Source organism: Cladophialophora bantiana (genome assembly GCF_000835475.1).
Source record: "Cladophialophora bantiana CBS 173.52 unplaced genomic scaffold supercont1.4, whole genome shotgun sequence".
NCBI lineage: Eukaryota > Fungi > Ascomycota > Eurotiomycetes > Chaetothyriales > Herpotrichiellaceae > Cladophialophora > Cladophialophora bantiana.
Window position 1 is genome coordinate 2,115,335 of NW_015971578.1, and position 17,113 is coordinate 2,132,447.

At 51.6% G+C, this 17,113-nt stretch overlaps 7 protein-coding genes across 7 annotated transcripts; 2 read left to right on the top strand and 5 right to left on the bottom strand.

Moving 5' to 3' along the window:
• Positions 1-585: 585 nt before the first annotated feature.
• Positions 586-4,242, bottom strand: Z519_03546 (uncharacterized protein; the record flags this gene model as incomplete). Its single annotated transcript, XM_016761296.1, has 2 exons — positions 586-3,958; positions 4,007-4,242. 2 exons carry the CDS (start codon positions 4,240-4,242, stop codon positions 586-588), a joined length of 3,609 nt encoding a protein of 1,202 aa, XP_016623146.1.
• A 1,731-nt stretch (positions 4,243-5,973) lies between these two features.
• On the top strand, positions 5,974-6,447 carry Z519_03547 (uncharacterized protein; the record flags this gene model as incomplete). Its single annotated transcript, XM_016761297.1, has 3 exons — positions 5,974-6,087; positions 6,163-6,266; positions 6,324-6,447. The coding sequence occupies 3 exons, from the start codon at positions 5,974-5,976 to the stop codon at positions 6,445-6,447; spliced, it is 342 nt and encodes a 113-aa protein (XP_016623147.1).
• Positions 6,448-6,972: 525 nt separating this feature from the next.
• On the bottom strand, positions 6,973-7,380 carry Z519_03548 (uncharacterized protein; the record flags this gene model as incomplete). The annotated part of the gene is made up of 1 exon (XM_016761298.1): positions 6,973-7,380. The coding sequence occupies one exon, from the start codon at positions 7,378-7,380 to the stop codon at positions 6,973-6,975; it is 408 nt and encodes a 135-aa protein (XP_016623148.1).
• Positions 7,381-7,947: 567 nt separating this feature from the next.
• Positions 7,948-9,785, bottom strand: Z519_03549 (uncharacterized protein; the record flags this gene model as incomplete). Its single annotated transcript, XM_016761299.1, has 2 exons — positions 7,948-9,506; positions 9,566-9,785. The coding sequence occupies 2 exons, from the start codon at positions 9,783-9,785 to the stop codon at positions 7,948-7,950; spliced, it is 1,779 nt and encodes a 592-aa protein (XP_016623149.1).
• A 1,285-nt stretch (positions 9,786-11,070) lies between these two features.
• On the bottom strand, positions 11,071-13,238 carry Z519_03550 (uncharacterized protein; the record flags this gene model as incomplete). The annotated part of the gene is made up of 2 exons (XM_016761300.1): positions 11,071-12,174; positions 12,228-13,238. The coding sequence occupies 2 exons, from the start codon at positions 13,236-13,238 to the stop codon at positions 11,071-11,073; spliced, it is 2,115 nt and encodes a 704-aa protein (XP_016623150.1).
• An 884-nt stretch (positions 13,239-14,122) lies between these two features.
• Positions 14,123-14,682, top strand: Z519_03551 (uncharacterized protein; the record flags this gene model as incomplete). Its single annotated transcript, XM_016761301.1, has 5 exons — positions 14,123-14,177; positions 14,233-14,259; positions 14,323-14,352; positions 14,407-14,491; positions 14,553-14,682. 5 exons carry the CDS (start codon positions 14,123-14,125, stop codon positions 14,680-14,682), a joined length of 327 nt encoding a protein of 108 aa, XP_016623151.1.
• A 614-nt stretch (positions 14,683-15,296) lies between these two features.
• On the bottom strand, positions 15,297-16,441 carry Z519_03552 (uncharacterized protein; the record flags this gene model as incomplete). The annotated part of the gene is made up of 3 exons (XM_016761302.1): positions 15,297-15,332; positions 15,385-16,136; positions 16,192-16,441. The coding sequence occupies 3 exons, from the start codon at positions 16,439-16,441 to the stop codon at positions 15,297-15,299; spliced, it is 1,038 nt and encodes a 345-aa protein (XP_016623152.1).
• Between the last annotated feature and the right edge of the window lie 672 nt (positions 16,442-17,113).

Sequence of the window (17,113 nt, forward strand, 5' to 3'; positions counted from 1 at the left end):
CCGGCGATCGCAAAGACCTCCGGTCTCCTGCATGAATTAGAAGCACGGCGGGCTTTTCGTCAAACAGGAATCTCCCATCGTGGCAGACCCGACACTTCTCCCCCTCCGTCCGGAAAGGTGGTGGGTACAGTAAATGATACATACACCAAGAAAAGACATGGTAGGAGTAACGGTCAAAAGCACCTATACATTATCTAATTACGTGGGATGTTTCACCCCGCCGGGATGGCGATTCATTGAAACTATTCTTGCTCCGACAATTGCGCGACAAAAATGACTGGTGACAACCAAGTGATGACCAGATAACGGCCCAGAGGCCGGGCTGCAGCCTGGCGCTGGTGGATCAGCTCACCCATCATAGCATTGCTCACACTGACTGGGTTCTATCGTCTAATGGTACCGAAAGTTGATGTTGTGAATAAACGCCCAGGGGGGGAGACTAAAAGGCTCAGGCAGATTCCCGGAGTGCTCCCTGAGCGCTCCGGAAGCAGCAGGTAAGCCAAGTGTGAGCAAATCGACGAGTAGCTAATCACAAGGGGAAGATAGACAACATGTTTTCGCATAATACTACCTAGGTACAATCCATCAATAAGGAGGCCTTATGAGCCGCCTGGTTCGGTTTTCCTTCTGCGAATCCCCTGCTGCCTCCGCAATAGGTATAGGAATAGCCGCCAACAGTGAACCTAGATCGAACTTTTCATTTGGAGATGAAGATAGAGGTGTCACCCCTTTGCGGCTTGCTGGTCGGGATGTCTTTCGAAGGCTTTGTTTTTCTCGCCCTGGCGACGGTGAATACGTTGCCCCCGTAATTTTCCGTGATTGAGGACTTTCTGGCAGGCCAGAAACAGGAGCGTCCTGCGATATCTCTTCGGGTCGCGCTGGCGAGGCGTCACGAGGCCACGTCCCCGGAAGGTTGAGTGTTGATGGGATCTTTGGCACCGGTGGAACATTCGTATCCGTACGAGGATCGACCGTAACACTTGGTAGCGGAGTTTGATCATGATATGTGGCATCTTTCTGATCTGCCGTCTTAGGTCTGTTCGAAGACGACGTCTGTGGCCGGGACGGGCTCCTGTCTAGGGCGTGCTCGGTTGAGTTACCGGTGGCAGCCACATCGAGAAACGATGGGTTAAGGTCATCAGCATCATCCCAACTAAGCATGCTGCTGCTTCCGCTGCTGCCTGTACTCCTCCTCGAACTTGCCTGTGGTCTTCGCAGCGGACTTTGTCGTGTTTCAGCAACGGCGTATCCGGACAGCGCTCTTTTCAAATCAGTGACTCTTACTGTCGATTCGCGGCTGGATGTGGTTGGAACCCTTGCAGGTGAACCAGTGACGCTTGCCCTCCGGACTTGGGTAAGGCTTCCTAATCCGCCCGTGAGGCCATAAGTTGGAGTTGTGTTGCCGTTGGCCGTGGCTGGTGAATCTTTTCCGTTCACAGAGCCATATGGCCGGCCAACACCATTGACGCCGAGATGCTGGTTCGGGATGGAAGACGCCCCTGTTCGAGATCCTGTCACAGATACTGCGCTTTCTTTCTCGACGGCGGCAATGCATGCTTCTCTGCTCCACCCCGCGGTCATCTCGTCTTTGACCTTTTGTGGAAGCTGATCCTCTCTCGAGGCCTTCGGCTGGGGTGCAGCTCCGTAGCCGTATCCGAATCCAAGTGTCGGCACAGAGAAGACTCTCCCAGGCGAAGATGGGGGGGAAGTTGGCGGAGTCAGCAAAGCGTTGTCATATGCAATCGCAATTTCCTCCACCACGTTTGCAACAGACAAGAACGGCTTGATGGTTTGGACCGCTTCTTCATTATAACCGGGGTTCTTCTCGGTCTCTCTCGGAAGCTGTCTGATGTCCTCAATGGACAGAGCTGGAAATTTGACCTTGTTGAACCAGATTCCAAAGCGTTTCCTCCTAGAAATCTCTGCGTTGATCTCATGCCCGACTGGACTTGTTTCAAAGTCAAAATTGTCCGCAATAGTCCACAGATAGCCATGCACGACACTCCCGGCATTGACTCTTCCCAATGTGGAGACAACATCTCCATTAAGAGCCGTTTCCTGGAGTCTGAGGATCATGGGCATGCCACTTCGGACCGCATTGACGCCGAGCCGTTCGACCAATTTGGTTAGAAGAAGGTAAAGGAGAAGGAGATTTGTCTCATTCTCGGCGTCGTCAAGGATGCTGTCGTAAATAGCGAGATGCAGTAGAGCAAGAAAATTTGATCTTGTAGGTTTGTTTTCTTTGCGAGATGCGTTGGAGACAGCCCTCTTAGCTACGCCATTCTCGCCGTGATATTTCCTGGATTGTGGCTGCTTCCGATTGCCATCTCGCGGCAGGAGCATGTCACTCTTGTTGGTTTCAAGCTTGAGCCAGGTTAACAGAGCGTCGATGTACGCAAATCTAACTTCTTGGTCTTCGTCTTTGAGGAGCCATTGCGTGCCTTCCCACACTTGCACCCCGACTCGTGCACGAGCTTCGATAGGTGCCCCTGCGGCGCTTCGTCTGCTATTGGCACGAACCAAGATGTCCTTGATGACTCGGCAAGCTGTGACTCGCGCAGTCGCGAACGAGAAGAATGTAGAGGTGTTGGCGTCTTCATGAATGTTCGCAGATTCGGCGATTGCTTTTGTTGCGGCCGCTGGGTCATTGATGGCGGCGGCCGACGTCGGGACTTCAGACTGAGGCGACGGTTTCAGGCGTGCTAGGATTGCTGTCAGCATGTCGCTGATCTGGTCTGTGTAGTAGATGTGATTGGAAAGAGAGGCGATGCATTTCTGTAGCCTCTCAAGCAATTCTTGCCGGACAGGTGATGCTGTCAGTTCTTTGGACGGCGTCCTGGACATCTTGTTTTCTGCCAAGACTGAACTTGGGTCGAAAGCCTCCTTGACGTCCCGATAGAAACCAAGAGTATCCTCTCGATGTGGCTGTGTGATGCGAGAGTTAGGTCCACCAAGCTGGAGGAGAACTAGCATGTGCTGGAGGAACCCAAGTAGCACATCCATGACGCTCAATCCGATGAGATTGACGGGGGAACTAAGAAGCCAGTCGATCATGGTTGTGAGGACCAGCTGTTTTTCGAGGACCCCTTCCGCCATAGGGCTTCTAACCAGTGTTTCCATGGCAGTGACAACGATAATGAAACGATCTTGCACGGGCGTCCATCGCGCGATTGCTTCAAACAGAGACGTCGCCCAGTTGCCGGTTTTTGATGTTTCCGGGGTAACTTTGGGCGGATTTTTCGAAGCAATAAACTTCAAGGTCAAGGCTGTTGCCAACCTCGTTTGACCTCTTGTACTTCCGATGCCGACCGAGAAGATTTGTTTCAAGCACCTCAATGCCAACGCTCTGACCTCCTCTTCGGCGACCTTATCCGCTCCTGCCGTGGTCTCAACCGCTGCAGCAGGATCACCGTCAATGGTATCGACTGTTGTGACGGTCGCTATACTCATGCGCCTCCTCCTGGCGGATTCGTCGTCCATCCTCTCACTTGTCTTTGCTCTCTGCTGTAATGTGGAGAGGATATTCTCTTCTTCTAACGACATGTTCTCCAGGATCACCGGCATGACGAGGTTCAGTTGTCGATTGGAATCCACAGCCAAAGCGTCAGACGCCACGACAGCCCGGATGGCACGGAGGCCGATTTTCCGCCATCTAAGAGAGAGCGGGATGGAATCGCCTTGCTTTTTGTCTGACGGTTTTGGTTTTAAGGCGAACCCAGCGTAGTGCTGGACGAGGGAGATATATTGCTGGGCACGCTGCTGATCGGCCGTGAGAGAGGCCACGTCCACGTATTTGCAATAGGCCTCAAATGTAGGAATGGAGTCTTCGACCATGTTCACGTCTTTCGAGCGTAGAACGGAATCGAGAATGGTGAGAACGGATTTGGAATAGAGAGAGAGATCTCGAGGCGCTTTCTCAATGACGGCCGCGAGGATCTGGAGGGTGACTTGGACATTGCTGAAGCTCAATTAGCAAAGATAGCGGCAGAGTCATTATTATGCGCACCCGAGCCTTCCTTTCCAGACGTCGCCGGCGTTCTTCTTTTCGAGGAATGCGCCGACCTTCTGCAGCTTGTTGCGACGAGTAGATGCATAATAGAGCAGGTAGCTGAGCTCGGAGGACATGGGCTTGACCTCCTGGACATTCTTCTGGTATTTGGGATAGCATTTGAGGACAAGGACTTGGTGCTTGGGGCGGCATTTCTGCTTCGCGCTGTGGATGGGGTTGAGTAGGGAGCTCATGGCGACGGTGGCGAACGTCGGCGTAGGGGATTGACTGAGCTGTCATGAGGGGGAGCGTTTGGACGAGGCTGTCACCGGATATGGTTGCGTAGCATGATAATCGAACAGCGGGATGGACGTTGCAGGGGCATCTTGGTGAGACCTGGATGTGAACACGGAGGCAGCGTGTCCATGCGAAAGTGAAGGGAAATCTTCTGCAGGATGACGACGAGGTTTCCCCGAGCGCGGCCAGAGAGGCAAAGGAAGCCTAGCCAGGGAAGGCGTTGCGAGCCACGGCCTTGTGTTTGGTCCGCGGCCACAATCTCCACCGCTAACCAAATCCTCACTTCTTCAAAGCTTCTCATGGACCATACCGGACCATCATGGACAGGCCATCATACTCGTCCATTCCTAGAATGCTCTTCCCCACGGATGATCCAATCCCACCTTTGCATAATCACCCTTCCGCACGTGGTTTTGTGCAACCTCTCGGGACGACTTATGCCACCGCAATCTACTTACGTTTGGTATCTTGCAAAATCCCCAGACCCGCTCCGCAATCCGCAATCCCCATATGGACCGTCGACGGACTTCCTTTGGATCCCCGCGTGTGCGAGATATACCGAGTTGAGAACTCGGTACCAGACCGGTCGTTGGTCTCTGTCAAGTACGGTCACAAGACATGGATGATACTCAGCTCACACATGTAAGTGCAAGAGTCGTCCAATGACATAACCTACTCCGATGGGAGAAAGAGCATATGAAGGTGAAGGTATCTGGCTGGACAGGAAGCAGCGCCTACGATACGGAGCAGGCGCGATTACCAGACATCAATGGCTTCTAAATGGCTTTCAGGAATAAGATATGAAGACGCACATTCTTTCCCAAAATGAGGGATTTTGAAGAGCTGCTATGGAGCAAAGTTGAGGAAGACGGCCGAGAAATGTTCAAGTTACTGCTACCTTCTCAGAGTGCAAATGGAAAAGACCAGGGAGAAGACTGGGGGCAACGTGGGTGGTTTAGCAGCAGCTTTCGGAAGAAGTCCTTTGTCAACACAGATGGTTTGCAGAGCGTATGCTGTTGCTTGGCCCCCTGTTGAACATCTGCTGTCTCCCATTCAAATGAAAACACAACAGTCTTACAGTGAGCTTTTCTCTGGAATTCGAGACAGATACTGAAACCGTCGTCTCGGAGCTCGAAGTGGATTGATCAGATATCACGCAGAAGTGAAATTGGAAATAAAAAACGATGCCTGTGTTTCTTGTTACTGACTACCATGGGTGGCTCTCAGGTATCTGAACCGGTCCCAATACAGAATGAGGCTGTAGCCAGTATGAAGACCAGGCCAGAAGTCACTCGAGCTTCATTGACTACATTTCACATCTCACTGGCATTTCACAAGCAGGTCAATGTCACCTCTTTTTGCTCTCATCCGTGCATACCCACCAGAGGTACGTTGCCGTTCTACTTTGTTCTGCTGGGCGGATGGATCAAACTGCCAGCATTGTTGCTGATCGCGAATAGATACATTCACGCTCAATATTCACATCTCCCTTCTGCGTTCTGCGTTCTGCCTTCCTCCCATGGTATAAATATCTACCTCTTCTACCATTCTGGCGTTCTCTTTCCTTCTCTCCAACAAACATCTCAACTACCTCGCCTTCGCTTACAAGAATCCACAGTTTCAATCTCCTCAGAACAATTGCAATACAATCAACACTAACACCAACAACATCGCAGACGTTCTTCACTATGCGGTCTAAAATGTTTCTCACCGTTACCGCTGTTCTCGCTTTCTCTTCGGCCTCTCTCGCTGGGTTGATGCCAAAGTCTCCCAACCTAGAAATCCCTATGAAGATCGGCTGCGTAAGTCCTGTTCCTCCTTGACAGACTTTCTGTCTGCATTTTTCTCAATGTGTCAAAGCTTACCTATACTTGCAGTACCCAACCGGAAATGCCGGCAATCCTGGCACTGCCATGACATTCAAGCTGCCCGATTGTGATGGCCTGCTCAACGGTGACAACTGTCTTCGCTTCTGCACCTGGTAAGCCTTCCAAATCGACCTTGGAACCTGTTAACTGAGACTAACCATGTTGTGCAGTAACGAGCAATCTCAGATCGTTTGCGACAGCAGTGCCATGTCTGGGTGCAGTGACAAGGAGATGGCGGCTGCTTGCTCTGCCTCTGGCAACAACCACTGGTACTGCAGCTGCTGGCCTGCTTAAGGCTTGAGCGAGCAACAATACCGAGGCTGCTCTAGCAAGTTGAGCCGGGACACTCGTCAACAACTCTTTCCTTTCACGCGCTAGCTATGATACCTTGTGATCATTTGCAGTCTGCCGAAGTTTGGATGATTGCCAGAACACAGAAAGAAAGAGTAATCAGAACAAAAATCGATGTAGGAGACAGCCACATCCGACACCAAAGGATGCCAGAGAGTTGCTGAGGACCGAGGTCTCGAGGGGTACTTGAACAGACAAGTAGCAACATACGATAGGGGTGGCTATCCGACAGACTGGTTGAATGGCGCAAACGACAGCAACGTCATGAGCGAACCCCACATGATCCAGCAGATAGACCAACCCATAGAAAGCGTAAAGAGGATTCTAGCTTCGAGGATCCGTTGGTCCTTGTTTTCATGCTTCGCTGTTTCTCTTTTTGCTTCCATATACACCTTCTGCCGACGCGTGCTAGTTCGTGCCCTATGAACGTATCTGATCTGGCCGGGCACAACTTCCCCATTCCACAGATCAGGCTTTCTTGATATCAGAAATGCCCTCTATTATGACCCAGAAAGTCCTGACTTTGCCCTGGTCCACGATCAAGACATCGGCCCCGTTGACCTGCACATCCACCTCGCCAGTGGCATCGTTCTGCGGGCCGAAACCCCACGCCAGATAGACCATGTTGTGGTTCCGCTGGACGTTTCCCACGGGGACAAAGCCCCATCCTGGTCGTGAGTTGAGGAGCTCTTCGGATTTGGCGTCGACCCCGTCATGGCCGGCGACGACGCAGTCGGGTTCGTAAAAGCTTACGTCCGCGTGGTACGTCTCTCGGATGGCGTTGAGGCGTGAGGCACGGTCACGGTTGCTGAAGACGCGGAGCAGGTTCCCATACGCCAGGTTGTGGGCGACTTCAGCGGGGATGATTTCCGTCATGGCTTTGGACTCTCCGTGTTATTTTCTTGGACCTGTGGGCGATGTGATTTTTGATTCTGGACTGTGATTAGACCAGGTAAAATCAATCGCATCGGCAAGTATCGTCCATTATGTACCAACGTTCATCCCTCTGGCTAGCATGCGGAGCACGGCATTCACAATGCCGGGACGCCGCCTTTCTTTCCAATATCTCAGATGTCTTTCGAAGGCCGGCCGTGTAACTCCTACTGCTGTCGGTCGAGAGACATGATTGATTAATATGGTCTGGGCCTTGGCTGGGGCTAACCCGACGCACGAGCCATAATCAACCCCGTAAGCCAGAGCATATGCCTCGACTTGCTTATTAATGGTTGGCTAATAGTTGTCGCCATGCAACGCTTTTGGATTACCGTCCAACCTCAATCTTGCATGTGTGAGAGCTCGTGGTGACTAGGCTCAGGATCCAGAAATGTCTATTCATACCGTTGTCTAACCGAATTACTATCCTCACCTAACCTAGGAGATTCGGGAGAGCATATATCTAGAACGACAACTTCGAGACTAACTGGCCATTCCGAACCCGCACCACTAGAACCGACTAAGATCCCTGCCGAAGATCTTGACGGCGACCCATTGCACTGCGACAAGGAACTTGTTCCTCCAACTCAGCGTCATCGTGAGATAAGCTCCTCTCCAAATAAGGTACGCCGCCAACCCTTTGATCCCCTTCGCGGCACCGCCGCTGTTACCGTTCCCGTTTCCGCCCTGGAGAATAGCCTTGGCTCCTCCGAGATATGTTAAGACACCCATATTCCTGAATGTGAACCCTTTCTCCTTCCCGAACTCTTTAGGGGAAGGGTGCCTATTCAAGGTCTTTCCCAGCCAGAGGGCCTGTTGGTTCGCAACTTGCGCCGTTGCCGGCAAGGCACCAGACATTAATTTACTGGTGTCGCCCAGGGCAAAAACATTCTTCATGTAAGCTTTGGGCTTTTCATCTTCCTTCATGCCCTCGGCGCATTTTGTCGTAAGCTGCACTCGAAAGTGGTCGTCTACCAAGATGACGCCGGTTTTAGCGTCCCGCTGGATGATCCATTGTCGTTGCATCGGATCGGTCACTTCCCCTTGGGTGATCTGTGCGGACTCGGTCGGGAATCGACGCACATGATCGAGCGCCTTCACGACAAACGGGTTGTTCATGTTTCCCGTGGACCAAACGCACATGCCAATCCCGACGTCCCCTTCTTCTTTTGTATGGATCGTGTAGACTCGTCCCTTGACCTGACTGGCTTGATCCTGACGAGCTTTTTCGTCGTCAGGGAATCCCTTCCTGAGTTCTTCGACATGATGAGACGTTTTGATTTCAATGTTTTGGCGTCTGTACTGTTTTACGGCGTAATCGGCCAGGGAGGCGTCGAACATAGGGAGGACTTTAGGGGCGACGTCGTAGAGGCTGATGCGAACGTATTTCATGAGTTCAGGGTGGATTTTAGAGAGGTCATCTTTCAGCAGATCCGAGAGGCAGGCGGCGAATTCCATACCTGTGGGACCTCCACCGACAACGGCAAAGTGCAAGAGGTGTTTCTTGGTTTCTTCGGGGATGATGGGTAGCCGGGCGAGTTCGAATAATTCCAAGATGCGCCGACGTATGGCGACGGCGTCCCGTACATCTTTCAGAAACCAGGCGTTTTCTCTCACGCCCTTGGTACCAAACGTCTGACTATAGGTGCCCACGGCAATGATCAATTTATCGTAGTGTATGGGAAACGTAGGGACTTGATGGAAGCCAGTCCCACCCATCTGCACCTCCTTTTCCCATGGCCCATGAGGGAAGACTCCTTTCACAGCATATCCACTGGCTGTCTGCTGTTCATTTGGTTTCCTCGGTCCTGTCAACGCGTGGCCTACATCTGGATCCAGCACCGAGGGTTCAATAGTAACAGTCTTATCCGCAAAGTTGACGTCGTCCGCCCAACCTTGAATTAATTCCAAGTGACTGTTTTTCTTTCTCACAGACTCGAGGACGTTTCGGAATTCGAGGGTGCCAACGGTGGTGTCGTTGAGTAGAGGGGTGAAGACAAAGTAGGAGCGAGGGGAGACGATGACGACGCGATATTTCCTCTTGTCCAACTGGCGGCCCAGGACGTAACCTGTTCACACAGGGTGAATATGCTTCTTGGAGCGGAGTTGGAGCTGAGACGGTTCATACCTGCCCAACCACTTCCCAGAATGACAACCTTTACCCTGGGGTCACTCAAATCTCCATTTGCATTCTTGGCGACGTCAACAGGTGTGGCGAACCAGCGCTTTTGCAAACAGCCCCCAGAACCTCGAGCGGTCCTCAGCTCAGATGTCATTGACCTGTGGATGGCTCCAAGTTGTCTCTGCCATTTGGGGACGATTGAGGAACGAAGAATAGCAGGTTTCATGGTATCAGCCTCGCTGGCCTTCCAAAGGCACAAAATTACCGTATAGGCATGAAACAAAGCATTGCAACGGTCATCTGAAAGGAGAAGATTGTCATATCAGGCGTGTTGGGGCCACCAGAGGTTGATATCAACCAGCCTGGGTGTGCGGAAGTTCCCTTATGTTGAGGCCCCATCAGACTGGCGCGACCGCAGACCAGGACCATTGCTTTCCCTCCAAAAAGGAACCGCGGAATGTGTATCACTTGTATTTCCTTACGTCATTTTGACGCCCAGTTCCCCAAGATGATACACATACGGCGAGGAAAGCCCAATGAGTGATCGAGGACATGGTGTAATAACGGTGCGTCACTGGACACAAGACCGAGTTGAGAAATAAACATAATTACCCAGTACATCCTTGCACCGCAGCCGGAGGCCGAAGCGGATTGTTGGCTTAGTGGGGACTGACGATGCTCCACCGCCTAGTCATAGTCTCTCATTTGCCGAAAAAGGGGAGGCACACGGCACGCCCAGGCCTCAACAGCCCCCCAAAACAGGCAGGCCACTGAATAATAATTAGTTTAACAATATGTACGAACTACCTCAAACGAGACGCCTACGAGTATGTAGTCTGGGTACCCGTAAGGCTAGCTACGAGCGAGGCTCACCAAACTCACCGTATGAGTACCAAGAAGGTACTAGACAAGATACGGAACACCACTCCCACCCCCTTTAGCCAGCCTGATACCACAACTGGCACCGCTGGGAGATTAACAGCACCGACAGTAGATCCAACACCATGCCCCCCTCGTCAGTCGCTCAGAACCTTGCCATGGCTGTTATTGAAGCTCATATCATCATTTCATGTTGGCTTGCTGGACTGGACCGGTCATCCCTTGTCTTGTCTTGTGAGAGCAACGAGGATGACAACAATCCTAGCTCGACGCACATATATACATGACGCCTATCCGGCCCAGATCTTTTCTCATGCATTCCCTGACCAACGCCTCGCCCACAATCTGTTACTGGTTGCTGTGGCCTAAGCCATGATAATGTGAAAGCTCTCTTTTGACATCCCTTTGGCGCCTTGCTCCGCGACAATTTCACGGGGCTGTGGAAGGCCCCTTAAAAGCACCGTGAAAGTATCTCCGCCCTTCACAAGTCATCCTGTCCATTATAACGCCATGCCTGATACCATGCTTGTAACGAAATGAGTGAGATGTCGGGCGCTGATGGTCCAACCAAACAAATGAATGAGATAGTATGTCCAACGAAATAAAAACCCATGCCTTCTGGTGTCGACGCGTCATCTCTCTGACTTCTGCCAGGAATTGAGATAGGCCATTAATCCGACTCCGATGAGGACCACTCCCAGCATAGACACATATGGTGCTGACTGAGCAATGGCATCTGGATTGCCGCTTTTGTCGCGTAGCACTGTAGCAACGGCCCGTTCAAGATGCTCAGGCAGCCTCGGTGTGCGAATGTGGCCGTTCGCTTGTGCTACCGACTTAACCATGGATTTTGACCCCGGCTCCTCGTCGTCGGCCTCAGCCACCTCGGCGCATTCATCAGGCTGGACACGTGACCGTCGTTCGTGAGATTTCCTGGCTGTGGACTCTGCTTTCTCGTTCTCTTCTCGAATCTTGTCGATCATCTCGGCGAGACTTTTTCGAGCGTTGGCGGCGTCAGCTTCGGCTGTCTCTGCCCGTCTCTGAAATTGGTCCACATCCGCTTTTAGCCTCTGCATCTCCCCAAGAACTTGGTCTAGGTTCTGCTGAAGATTCTTCGTTCTTGCATCAAGTTCGCCGTCCGCGCCATGTCCTGCCTCTTCTTGGACAGGCTCTGTGTCATTAGTGGGGTTTATCGCTGTCTCCGATTCCTCTTCAACCACTGAGATTGGTCGGGATGCCGCATGTTGTTCAAGCTTCCGAGCTCGTTCTTCGGCATCCTCTCTGGCTGACCGTTCCTGCCTGAGCATATCTTCTAACTGCTTTACTCTCGCTCCCTGGGAGTCAAGTTCCTTTTTCGCAATAGACAGTGCCTCGATTAGAGACATCATTTGACTGTTTTGGGCATTTGTCGGAGAGTGTGACGCATTATTGGGTTGCTTGGCAGTTTCGCCGCGCTTCAGGAGATTCGTGAATGACGTCGTGACGGGACTTGGCTTCGAGGTGTCTGGCTTCTCTGGAAGCGGTTGTTGCGGCGGTGGTGCTGGAGGGTCAGCGAAGCGGGCGATATGCTCCATCTTAGGGGCTTTAGGACGACCGTTAGATTGTCGCTGAGGAACCCCTTCTTTGGACGTAGGTTGAAGCTTGTGAGGATCAGCTCCAGGTGTCAACAATGAGTTTAGAAAAGCGCCAGCCTGGTCTAATTCCTCCGCCTGCTGTCTTGCTGCTCGCATCTCCATCTGTACTCCGAGTTAATATCTGGTATTTCCGAGAGCGGCATGAAAAAACTTACAGCAAGGGTCTTGACCAGTTGTTCGACGTTCAACGGCGTGGCGCCCCACATGTTCATTCGTTGTTGCGCAATCGAACTCATCTGGCTGCCGGCAACGCTTGAAGGTGTTGAGGCTCGTCCATTCGTTGCCGGTACTCCGGGTCGGCTTCGACTGTGAAGCATTGGTGAACTCACAGGTGATGGCAATAGGGCACCACCGTGAGATGGATCCAGGTCGCCAAAGGTAAGATCGAGAACATTGTTGGTCGTCCCAGGGAGGCCCACATATTCAACCTTGGCCGATACTTTGTGGTGGACAATGGTCTTTTGATCTTCACTCACAATATCAATGCCCAATTCTAGCGTGTCATGTTGGCGGAGTTCATGAGGCTCAGATTCTCGATTTTCCGGCGAGAGTCGCTGTCCATTGACAAATGTGCCGTTTGATGATTTTACGTCTCTGATGAACACTTTCCCACTCCGATCCGCCCACACTTCGGCGTGTTGTCGTGACAGAACCTTGGAGTCGAAATATCCGTTTACTGGAGTTGGAACAGTTTTCGCATTCGTTTGTCGGCCGATGCGAAGCACTTCTGGATAAAACGGGAGATTGATTTGTTTCCTTTCGAATGTCCCATTCATGGGCAACAAGGCCAGAATCGCAGCTGGTTCGCCAGGAGCTGCTCCATTTACGATTCTTGTCCCATTGACCTGAGTGGTAGGACTTTGGTTCGGTAGCGCTGGCTGTACTGGGCTCTTGCCGACCAAGGAGTTGCCAATAGCTGTCTGAAGCGACCCGTTTGCTCGAGCATTGGAGACGCTGGCTGTAGATTCTGGTTTTGAGACAGGCCAGAATCCTCCCCTTGCCTTTTTCTTTGGCCCGTGGGCCGGTTCTGACGAGACATCATTCTGCGTAAGGGTGACTGTTGAGCCAGAAGAATTGGTGGATGACAGGGATGAAGACGAGTTGCTCCTCTGCACAGTCTTGCGCTGCTGAGGTAAAAACATCCGAGACACTTCGTCAGTGCTCATTGCAGAAAACCCTCCTCCTGTACCGCTTAGACCATTCCAATTGAGCCTGGATATATTCGGAAAGCTTGGGGGCGATGCTACAGCGGTCGTCATCGGGAGGTAGGAGGAAGGGGGTGAAGTCCTGGTCGCTGAGGAAGGTGTTCTATGCTCTTGTGAGGTTTGGTATCGGCGATGGACTGGAGGGATTCGTGACGGGAGTTAAGAAAAACAGAGATCTGTTGTTGTTTCTGGCCGTCATGTGTCGGATCTCGAGGAGTCGACAGGTGAATCTGATCTGGAAGGGTTACTGTGTCAATCAACTTGCCCCGGCCACGACGTTCAGGCAAGTCGTCGAGGAGAGAAGGATGATGTCAATTGAATCGAGGACATACAGGGGACCTAGACAGAGTTCGGGGAAGGAAAAAGGCTGCTCGCGTGCAGGGAGATGGACAGCGAGGGGTCTGACGGGAACGACTTGGGGCTGACCAGTGAGCTCCGGCAGTGCAATAACAAGTCGAATCCAGAGTCCGAGGAACGTTGCAGGATGTCAAAAAGACGCCCTGCCCATCAGGCGGTTGGTGTAGGTCGACTGGTGTCTGTTTAGGGGTCTCTTTGATGTTCACGAGGATGCGACTCGTGGTTCTGTAGCGGTTCAGATTGACGCTTTGGAACTTGTGGAAAGTCTCCCCGAACAGGACGGGAAAAGGATCATCACGTGCCCCTTGTGGTCAACTATGGTCGGCGGCAATCGTACAACCTCCGATTGGCATGGGGGTGGCCATCGTCACATCCACTGCACCTTACTCGATACACCCTCACCTCACCTTCTCCAACTTGCCCTTAGCTAGCCATTATTTCGTCCAAGGACAACAAGCACCAAGAACGACAGCAGCAGCACCGGCAATATGCCTCCCATCCCACCTTCTGCACAGCGGCGGGGACCGACGTGGATTGATAAAAGTATGTCGTTCCTCGCCGCATTGTGGTGCTCTTGTGAAGCTAACGGCGGCCGCAGTGAAAATGGGGATGTTGATGGGCGGAAGTCAGTCAAACATAACAACAACAAGAGAGAGGAAACGATCCAGTAAGGCTGACTGACTCACAGCTGTTGGAGGCATTATGGGCTTCATCTATGGTTCGTCGTGGTCGATGCGACAGTCAAAAAGCAGCGCACTAATGGTGTTGTTAGGTACCGTCACCATCTTTCAGTACGGCGCAGGTCAAGCCGGCGTAATGAGAACGCTCGGAAAATATATGCTTGGATCGGGCGCTATGTTTGGGCATGTAACCCCTCTGGTTCCGAACAAAATGGTCGCTAACCATTCGGCACAACAGTCTCTTCATGGGTATTGGCAGCATCATTCGAACAGATTCGCCTCAAATGACATCGGCAGTATGGGGGCGATCACGATATCCACCTCTTGTTCATCCGCGACGAGATCAATTTTCCATCAACTCCCGATGATCCAACCTGCGATAATTGAGAGATGAGAAAGAGCAACGCGACGACTCATTGTACATACCCATCATGAAGGGACTGGACTTGGAAAAGTTGACTGATCATGGATGAGAGATACCCATAACTGAAACAATAGTGCGAAGACCAACAGTTCGCTGTTTCTGCCGACACCACTGAGATGAATAATTACATTCGCTGTCTTGAGACTTTTGCTGCAAACGTCGGATGGCCTCCTATCGTCAAGCCCATCTCATTTTACGTCGGCGTTACAGGCATCCACTACTGACTTAAATTGGTATTCCTCCTTTTATAATAGCATTTTCTGTCTTCCATGATGCTCATGGATGCCCGTTGCTTCAGCTGCAATGGGGCCAGCCAGGCATACTGCTTCCTCGAGAGTTCTGTGAGAACCATTGGGTACCCGTTTCGTCAGTTATCGCGGAACAGACACAACCCTTCTTTCAATGGAAAATTGACCTCGAGGTACGGACTCCTAAAAATACAAACTAGGAAGAATAACTTGAACCCACTCGCTGTCCCAGTGGCCAGGCTATCATTATTTAGTCTTGAAACTTCACGTGCTTATAGATCGTACCATAAACACCATTGCTGTCACCCATTCAACCCGATATCAACACCCAAAGTAAGAAGAATATCTGGAATAGTTAGCAGCCTAGACAACTCGACTTTTGGACTGTTCCGACTCACCATGAGTACACCAAACATTTTAGCCACCAGCCATCTGTTCCCTTGTACCCGGTTCCAATATTTCAGAAGCTCTCTCTGCGCACCCTGGACATTGTCCACCACATCCTCGGTGTTGGCATCTATCCGTTGCAACATCTCGCCTTGTTCAGATACCATAGTCGCAAGTTGACCGAAAATGCTGCCCAGTTCGTTTATCGTCCTTTCAATGGCTTCGATGGCTTGTCCACGTTCCTGAATGTAGGAGTTGGTCGGCTGCGCTTCTTCCATTAATAACAGTTGATGGTCGGACTGAGGAGTATTCTTCATTAAAGTGGAAGTATTTGAAGGTTCAAGGGTGAGAAGGTCGTTCGTCGACGCCTGGGGAGTTTTTTGACGACTACTTGAGCCCTGATAGAGTGGTGACTGCGACCTTGAATCATCCAGATGGGGTTGTGATCTTGCCGATACCGACGACACGAAGTTCTCTGTCCTTGATCTCGACGCCTGAATGTTTTTGGTACGTACTTCTAGGACATCTTTGAAATTTGCGGCGACATCTGTAACCTTGTTCTGTAGCATCAAGACAACGTTCTTGTTGTGCTGCCCTTCCTGGTCCGCCGATCGGGGTTGGGAAGCAGTTGGGTGTTGTGACTGCGTGAGCTGTTGCAGGGCGGATATTTGTGCATTGAGACCAGCCAAGTCTTGCTTGATGACATACGTGAGCTCGGCAATCTCAACAGGTCGGTCGTCGAAGATGGCCTTTCTTTTCGCGACTGTTCCTTGTCAGCGGCTACCTGGTGCCCACCGTATTCTAGTTTCTTCACGTACGTTGCGCCAGTCTCTCCAACTTGCCCATGGTGGCGGTGATCCCTCTCCCTATCTGTGCTGCATTGCGAGCGAATTCCGACCTCGTGCCTCTTGAAGGGCCATTGGTGGCTCCATTTGCTTCTCTTTTTTGCGAATCGTTGAGGAGAGACTGTCGTTGAGGGCCGCCCTTGGTTGCGGTTTGCCGCTTCTGGGCTTGGGTAAGGATTGTGCGGAATTCATTCGTCCGGTCTTGAATGCTCGTAGAAACCATGATCGTCTATTTTTGAGAGGAATATTGTAGAAAAAAATGTAACAGCCGAGGGACCGAATGTTCGTAAATTGAACAGCGCGGGAGTTAGGAGGGAGTAAGTGTCAGCGGGTTCATTCTAGGTCCAGAGTCTATGACATGAAAACGGTGGGAGAGGTGCGAGAAGTCGGAATGATATTAAAAGCGGCTCGAAGATCTTGCGGTCAGGTAAAGTCTCAAGTTAGTATGTACAAGTACAGTGAAATGAAAGAAACGAAGTGAATTGCAGGTCCTGGATCGGAGGTGCCGCTGCCGGAAACGTCCAGGTGTCTTTGCCGCTACACAAGCCACTGAGCCAACGGCCACGAACACCAACAAACCTTCAAGAGCCTCGTCCCAGCCACGGGTCAGATCGCAACTTGGAGGGTTTCGCGTTCCACCAGAAGCGACAAAGCGGAATACAATTTCACGAACAGGTGATGCATGATGCGGCACTGCATGAAACTTACAAACCGTGTCTAACTTGGTTCGTCAAACTGGCGCCCATATCCCATCATTCCCAGAGCTCTCTCTCTCTGTTTGGAACACTTCATCATCGAAAGCTGTTCGCGTCAAGGTGTGGCGCAGCCCAGTCGCCAGTCTTCGAGGTGGCCAAGTGACGCATGGTTGATCCCTCTTTCTGGTGTCTCCAATCAA